General features: G+C 40.9%; 1 protein-coding gene across 2 annotated transcripts in view; it reads right to left on the bottom strand.

Annotated features, from left to right (window-relative positions):
* Positions 1–8,089, bottom strand: part of CLASP2 (cytoplasmic linker associated protein 2) — a 181,653-nt gene extending 173,564 nt beyond the window's left edge. For both annotated transcript variants that reach the window (XM_007447690.1, XM_007447689.1), the window contains exon 1: positions 7,895–8,089. In XM_007447690.1, coding sequence (XP_007447752.1) covers positions 7,895–8,089 — 195 coding nt within the window. The remainder of the gene's footprint in view (positions 1–7,894) is intronic.
* Between the last annotated feature and the right edge of the window lie 293 nt (positions 8,090–8,382).

Here is an 8,382-nt window from a genome sequence, read left to right as displayed (position 1 = left end):
CCTGCTGAAACCTTGATTTTATACCAATAAAACCCATTTCTGACTTCCGACCTCCAGGACTGTAAGAAAATAAATGTACTTTGTTTTAAGATACAAAGTGTGTGGTAACTTGTTACAGCAGCAATAGAAAACAAATATATTAATGAATCACAACATGTGAACCTTATTCAGATCCTGATTTTTCTTAAAACAACTAATTTAAAAATTTGTACTACATTTTTAAAAACTAGAAATTTAAACCCAAGGTATTTTATATCAAGGAATTTTTTATGTATAATAGTATTGAGGTTATGCTATTTTTTTAAAGAGCACTTATTGATATCTTTGAGACATTAATAGAAAGACTTAACTGATGAAACAATATATTTGCAATTTATGATAAATTCAATATTATAAAGATATCAAATCTTCCCCCCAAAAGATGACATCCAATGTAATCCCAATGAAAAGCCACAATTTTTTGGTGCAACTTGACTAGCTGGTTCTAAAATTCGCATGGGATAGTAAATAAAGACCCAATAATAGCCAACACATTCCTAAAGAATCTGGTGAGTGAATATAACACAGCAAACATCAAGATTTACCATGGAGCTACAAATAACTTTCTTGAATTTCCATTTAGACATCTTTCAACTTAGCCTGCATCTTGGCTAAGGATCCTTTCAGTAGAATACTAAAACCCTGAAAAAAGAAGAAAAAACAACTAGAGCAGTATTCCAATTTGCTCCTCGCCAATTTCTTAGGAACTCAAATGCCTCCATTCAGATCCTTTAAAAAAAGAGCAAAAATAATGTACTTTCTAACATGTATATATAAAATATAAAATAAAAAATATAAAACATATTATAGAATATAATTAAAATATACAACAATAAAATATTTAAAATATATAATATATGGGAATTCCCTGGTGGTGCAGGGGTTAGGACTCGGCACTTTCAGTGCCAGGGCCCAGGTTTGATCCCTGGTGGGGGAACTGAGATCCTGTAAGCCTCGTGGCGCAGCCAAATTTTATATACATGTATGATTGTGTATATATATGTATGTGTGTATGTGTGTGTGTGTGTATCTATCTATCTATCTATCTATCTATATATATAGATAGATATATAGATAGAGAGAGAGAGAGAGAGAGAGAGAGAGAGAGATAAAAGCACAAATAACATACCTTTTAACAGGTAGAAAAACAGAAACCCCAAAAAGCAAACTTTGGGCTACAACGAAGCTTAAATTTTACGATGTTTTTAAGCCACAAAACTGAAATTTTTAAAAATGTATGGGGAATTCCCTGGTGGTCCAGTGATTAGGACTTGGGACTTTCACTGCCAAGGCCTGGATTCAACCCCTGGTCAGGGAACTAAGATCCTGAAAGTGGCATGGCATGGCCAAAAAAAAAGAATTATGAAATTTTATTAACCCCAAGAAGTCCCAGAACCTTTAGGGTCATTTTCCTATTCTTTCTTTCTCTCTCTCACTCCCTTTTTACCTCTGAATTACAAGTGGTTTAACATCTTTGAGTAATCTGACATCAATAAACTCACACACAAGTTGTCATCTTGGCGACAGAGTTTTAATTCAATATAATGTTTAATCTTCAAAATGATTTGAATCAGAAATGTTGTCAACCAACAAAAGAGCTAAGTAATTGCACGCAACAGTAATTACCCCCAATTTAAGAATCACAACTGGGACTTCCTTGGCGGTCCAGTGGTTAAGAATCCGCGCCGTGGTGGGAGAACTAAGATCCTGAATGCCACTCAGTACGGCCAAAAAAATAAATAAATAAAAATAAAAATCACAACTTTCCATGTAAAAGTCAGAAAGCCTGACAACAGGAGTTCTTGAAATCTAGGTAGGACATAAGCTTAATTCACAGTCATAGATTTTTTCCACCACAGGTGCAACAGAGAAAAGGCATGTGTTATTCATAACAAGCATACTTCTGTAATGCTCCTTCTCTCATTAGGAAATACTGTAGGTGTACAGGACTTTTTTTCCCCACACAAATTAACTCAGCATCTAAGAAAATGATTAAAAGAATGGGATAGAATAATTGGCAAGTGAACATGTATGCACAGATCAAATAAGTAAAACACAATGGCTTAGAAATTTTGAAAACCTGAAGAGAAATATCAGGTTTTTATATAAACATTAAAAAACTATCTCCCTCAAAAAAGGAGGGAAATAAGTAACTTAAAGATACTGATAAATTCTAGGTAGGGCAAGGGGGACAAGACAGGAAGTATAACCCAATATTTCCACTGCTAGACACATAACCAAGAACAATTATTGGAGACACACAATATTCTTCCCTGCAGCTCTGCAGCCCAAAGGTATATGGCCATACTTGGTAGCCCTGCTGCCAGTCATTTAAGTAAATAAAAGCCCTGTTTGAAGTTATCTGAGGCTAACACTTTTGTGTGTGTGTACACAGTTTTACTATATGAGGTTTCCAGGAATGCAGCCAGCAGATAAATCAAATGTGCTTTCACACACTTTCACTGATTCTACAAATACTGAGAACCTGCCACGGGTATAAATGCTGGAAAGTGGGTACATACAGTAGTGGGAATCTCTTTTTTTTTTTTTTTTTTTTTTTTGTTGTGGCCTCTCCTGCTGCAGAGCACAGGCTCTGGACGCGCAGGCTCAGCGGCCATGGCTCACGGGCCCAGCTGCTCCGCGGCATGCGGGATCCTCCCGGACCGGGGCACGAACCCGCCTCCCCTGCATCGGCAGGCGGACTCTCAACCACTGCGCCACCAGGGAAGCCCAGTAGTGGGAATCGTAATAAATTCTAGTTCCTTCAGTTTTCTCAGTGAAGTAGGAAGCAAGGCCATCAGCTGAAACTGATGATGGAAGCAGAACTACTGATAGGTCTGAGGGGAGAGGAACAGATGAAAGAATGAATGAACCAAGAAAACATAGGAAGATTGCCAGGCTCCAAAGAGGACCCACTTGAAGGTCAGGAATTTAAAATGAAATCGGGGCTTCCCTGGTGGCGCAGTGGTTGGGAGTCCACCTGCCGATGCGGGGGACACGGGTTCGTGCCCCGGTCCGGGAATATTCCACATGCCGCGGAGCAGCTGGGCCCGTGAGCCATGGCCGCTGAGCCTGCGCGTCCAGAGCCTGTGCTCTGCAGCAGGAGAGGCCACAACAGTGAGAGGCCCGCGTACCGCAAAAAAATAAATAAATAAAATGAAATCAGTTAGAGGTTTTGTGTTTTTCTCCATCCACCTTCAGTTGCACTGGTGCAGGTGCAGGGTAGGTAGAGTTCGATTAACTAGGATTACATTTTATCAAATGAGAACCACAAAGGAAAAGTGAGGAGGGAGAAGAGAATTAAAAATGAATGTAAGGGTGTGATTGACTGACTAGGATATTTAAACTCAGACAAGAGGGATAATGGGACAGTTAAAACTTAAGTGAATTGGATGTCACATGGGGTGGTCAATCTCTTTAAGATGGTATAGTCAAAGAAATAAGGTTCAGAATTTATAGTCACAGAATATCACAACCACCAACAGTAATGCCGCTGGTGAAGTCTGAATAACGAGCAACCACATACCTGTAGTGGTCTGAATCGGCATTTATAGCAATATGTACTGATGCAGCCATCTGACTAGCATTATGTCTTCCTGGGTAGTCAAGCTGGCACATTTACATATTGAAACATTTTATCTCATTATAAATTATGTGTAATTTTCCTTTATAGTACAGTTAGGTCATTATTGGGATTTTTTAAAATGATGTGTATTGAGTATTATCTATAACTTTTATTTCAGGATTGTAAAGGGGGCATTAAAAGAAGGCACTGAATCTGACAGGGTTCAGAATCACGACCCTACAGAAACTCTCATGCACACGTACAAGGTGACAATGCAAAAGGACAATGCAAACAGGAAGAAGTTAAAAACAACCTGTTTGTTCTTCCTATATGGCAGGTAAAAGGAAGAGACAACATCCATATATACAGATAGACTTCAAACTAAAAAATAGTATATTGTAAGAAATTGATGGTTTATAAGATATACAATCAAGGTGATGCTAACATTGAAAAGTATCATCCTTCAAATGGCAAAAGGGCTGTGATTTTGGATTACAAGACTTGAAATCCTAGCACATTACTAGCCCAGCACTAGTTATAATATAAATGGTACTTACTGTTTTCTCCATTTTTAGGGTCAACTTGTTATAGTTGCAGATAGATAAAATTAAAAAGTGAGAGTAGAGCTGACAAATGATAGGATATTGAAGAGGTTTACAAAAGTACAGAAAAGGAAAGGAAAATCCTGATCTCCCTTGGTTTAAGTACTCCACCAATATACCAGGTCTAGGACCTACGCCAAGATACTTTTATCTTCTTTTCTACAAAATAAGGAAATAGTACTGACTTTCTAAGGCCACCTTAAAGATTAAAATGAGATAATGGAAATAAAGCACTTGAGACAATGCCTGATACTAAGGACTTTTAAAATGGTGGGTATCATATTTAACTGCATTTTATAAGGGACACTTTATTGCTGTAGTACCATTTTAAAATCTGGGAACTCATGAAATCACAGGACTATCCTTACCAAAGTCAAACACCAGAGCATATGTATTTTATATAATATACATACCTATTCCCACATTTTTAATCTTCAATTATGATTTCTCCACTGGGATGAAGACCCCAACCGTCCATTTAACATCTCAACTTGGATGTCAAACGACCTTCTCAGACCTAGCTTTTTACTTCCTTCACCCAACTTGTTTTCTCAGTCTTCCCCATTTCAGTAAATACTACCCTCTATTGGTGCTCAAGCAACGCAACTACCCCTAACTGCTCTCGCTCAATGCTCATATTCAATGCAAGAGGAGGTGCTATTGGCTTTACCACCAAGTCACACACCAAATCTTCCACTTCTCAGTACTGCCACTGCTACCAAACAAGCCTTAGCCACCATCGCTCTCCTTCTTTTGCTGCTTTACTGTCCACTGCCCACAAAGCAGCCAACCCTCTACATAAAAACCTCCGCCAATTTAGAATAAAATCCTACAAAGCTCTTTCTACCTGCCTCCTCAACTTCACCTTTCTGAACACCTCACTCACTTGTAAACTCTAGCCATGCTGGCCTTCTTTATGTTCCTCCACAGAACTAGGTTCTCTGCATTTGCAGTTTCCTCTCCCTAAAGGCATTCTTCATTCCTGTATTTCTTTCCTGTCTGTACTCAAATTTCACCTCACTTCCTTTACTTCCAAAATAGTCTCATCTTCTCCTCATTCTTTCACATCAGTTGATTTACAAACACTTGTTACTTGAAACTATTCAATTTTTATACCTATCTATCTCCAAGACAGCAGTGATCTCACTCTTCCCTCCTTTAAATCACTCTCTCAGTGAGGTCTTCAATGACCAACTATTTAAAATTCCAATATCTGCATCCTGCCCAACACTCCTATTCCCTTCACTGCTTTTCTCCAAAGCATTTACCACCATCTAACATACTACAGATTTTAGTTATTTTATCTTGTTTATTCCTCTGCCCCCACGAGAATCTAAGCAAGGAATTCTGTCTTTTTTTCACTATTGTATCCCAAGTGCCCAGAAGATTGTCTGCACATGGTAAGTCCTCAATTAATATCCAAATGAAGCTGAATGAATAAGCCTTTCTAGTCTTGTTCACAGCTGGGTCTTCAATATCTGGAATAATACCCAGCATATAAGTATAGTCACTCAAATTCACTGTTACTAAGAAACTCAAATTCTGAAGTACTATCAAATCCAAAGAAAAACTATATTTTGTTCAGCATAACTTGAAATTTAAGTACATTTCTATTTGTATGTATGTTCAAAAAATTCCATGATACACTTTTTTCAAAAGATTTAAATATTCATTGTATCTTGAATAAAAAATGATGACCTAGCTTGGTAACTTAGTTTATAAACCCCAAATAAACTAATTAGAATGCCCTCTCCCTAACAATGTCAGAAAAGCTCTTATACTACAGAATTCAGTAGACAGGAGAGAACTAATGATTCAAGGAGAGATCAGAATTAATGAATTAATGTCCTTGAGAAGGCAAGAGAGCATGGGATACACATGCCTTCATACCCATGTGGGGGGATTGGTAGAAGTGGGAAAGATAGATAATTTGTTCACTATAACAGAGAAGACAGAGTTATATGGGCACAGCTACAAGGAAGTATGTAGGTGAGGATGTGGGAGTTCTCAATTTCTGAAATTGTCTCAGACTACAGTATCTACTGAGGAGCATGGAGAGAATGTGTAGTAAAGAGATAAGAACTCGAGTCAGATCCCTGAAGGATTCTAACTCTTAAGGATCAGTTAAAGGAAAAACATAACACTGAGTAGAAGTAGTGCTTAGAGACAAGAAAAAACAGGATACTGTGGTATCACAGAAGCCAAAAATATGTTTCAAGAGATGGGACTACTTAACTGCCATTCACTGATGGTACATCTGAGGAGTGAAATGGCCCAAAGCCAATTCAACCACAGCCAGCGTAGAGGTGACACATCAACCTTCACTTGGGAAGGATAGCAAGCATTACCAAAGAGCCGACTTTCTACAGCAGCCTAGGCTGTAACACAAAATCAACTATCTTGAGTGTGTATGCTCTTCTTACAGTGTAAGTAAATTTAGTTTGTTTCTTCCAAAGAAATAAGACTAATCTCCTAAACAATAATGACATATTCTTAAATATTAACTTTTCCCAAAGTTTTTAAAAATAATAAAGAGATAGTATATAATGGAGCACTGAGGTGGTTAATTCTCAAACTGTCTATTATTCTTGTAAAACGTCAAACCCTTCCAAAACTCATATAAGCTTCACCGTTAAATCTGCATAATAATTTTAGAGTTTGCTTTTCTTCTCCATGATGATAGTGCTTTCAAAGTACAGCCTATTTACTGGGTTATAAGTATCTATTACTAAGAAGAATCACTTCATCCACAGGACGTTTGGGGCAACATTTTAAAGCAACACTGCCACCAGAAGACTAGAAAGAAAAGTTACTGCCAAAAACCACAGTTCAGGCTGATTACAGAATATTTACCAGGTCTCCCAACTTGGCTACATTACAACCTGCCTACTACCGGCTCTTCAGAAACACTCATTCCTTCTTGTACCTCATCCTTTTATCTTTTGTCAGCATCAGCTAACCTGCTACTGCACGGTTTCATATCCGAGTCAGTCCTCAACTGCGGCAAAACAAAATGACAGCATTCAACTGCCTTCCGTCGGCCATAACGAAAAGCAAATAAATTATGCCATGAGGTCAGCATCTTTTCATTAGATTTAACAGTAAACTTAATCAGGCATGTTATTAAGCTCTAAAGATGCCTTAGACACGAAAAGCACAACCTTCCAGACACACACACACACACAAACTATATTAGAAAAAAAGAAACAGGCGATTAAGTAGAATAAAAATCACTAATGAACAGGGATTAACTTGACATCTTTCAACTTAAAATTTGTATCCTCATGTCCTACGTTTTGGTCTGGGTAGTGTTTACATAGGTACGTAGAAATGTAAAACGTCTTCGAACCTTTTATGCATGTAAGTGATCACTGATTTTTTAAAATACGTGATGAAACACTATATCCTACTGACAAGGAACTCCGCACGGTGCGGTGTCACGGAATCGCTGAATTTGTCACTGTTCACAATTGTGGAAAAAGTTGGTCGTGGTGGGAAGTCGGTCTCCGGCTTGAGTTCGGAGAGGTAGGCTCCCCGGTGGGGGCGCGTCGGGGGACCCCTAGTTCGCGAGGCGGTTCCGAGGTGACCGACGCCCCCCCGGGGGCTAGCCCGGCCGGCCTCTTACATCCGTGATTAAAGGGCCGACGGGGGAGGGCGTGCCCGGCCAGGCCGCGCCGCTGCCGCTTACCCGGTAGTTGCTCGAACCCACCCAGCCGGTGAGAGCGTCGACCGTCTTGCCCAGACAGCCCAGGTCCTCCTCCAGGTCTGGGATGGCGCCGGGGACGCCGAGGTAGAGCAGCAGCTCCTGGCCGACCTGCAGGCGGCCGCCGACGTCCTTCTGCTGCACCTGGGCGCTGAAGTACTCCATGCAGCGGGGCTCCATGGCCGCGACCGCTCGCCTGCCCGTGAGGGACCAACTTTCGCCGAGCGCCGCCCAGCCGCCAGCGCGGGGCCCCACGGGAACGGGAGGGACGCGCTGGGTCCGGCCGAGGCGCGGCTCGCGGGGCGCGGCGGGTGCAGCGTCACGCGCGGATCGGCCCCCAAACTAGTCAAACTCGGCGCCCCCCGCGCCCCAACCCGCTTCAGAGGCCGCGGCCGCCGGCGACGTCAGCGCGCGCTTGACGTCAACGCGACGCCGGCGGGGGGGCGCCCCCCCGCCCGTCCGGGCCCCCGCCT

Source organism: Lipotes vexillifer, unplaced genomic scaffold (genome assembly GCF_000442215.2).
Source record: "Lipotes vexillifer unplaced genomic scaffold, Lipotes_vexillifer_v1.1 scaffold73, whole genome shotgun sequence".
NCBI classification, from domain to species: domain Eukaryota; kingdom Metazoa; phylum Chordata; class Mammalia; order Artiodactyla; family Lipotidae; genus Lipotes; species Lipotes vexillifer.
Note: the sequence above shows the minus strand (reverse complement) of the source record. Positions and strands in the feature narration are given on the sequence as shown.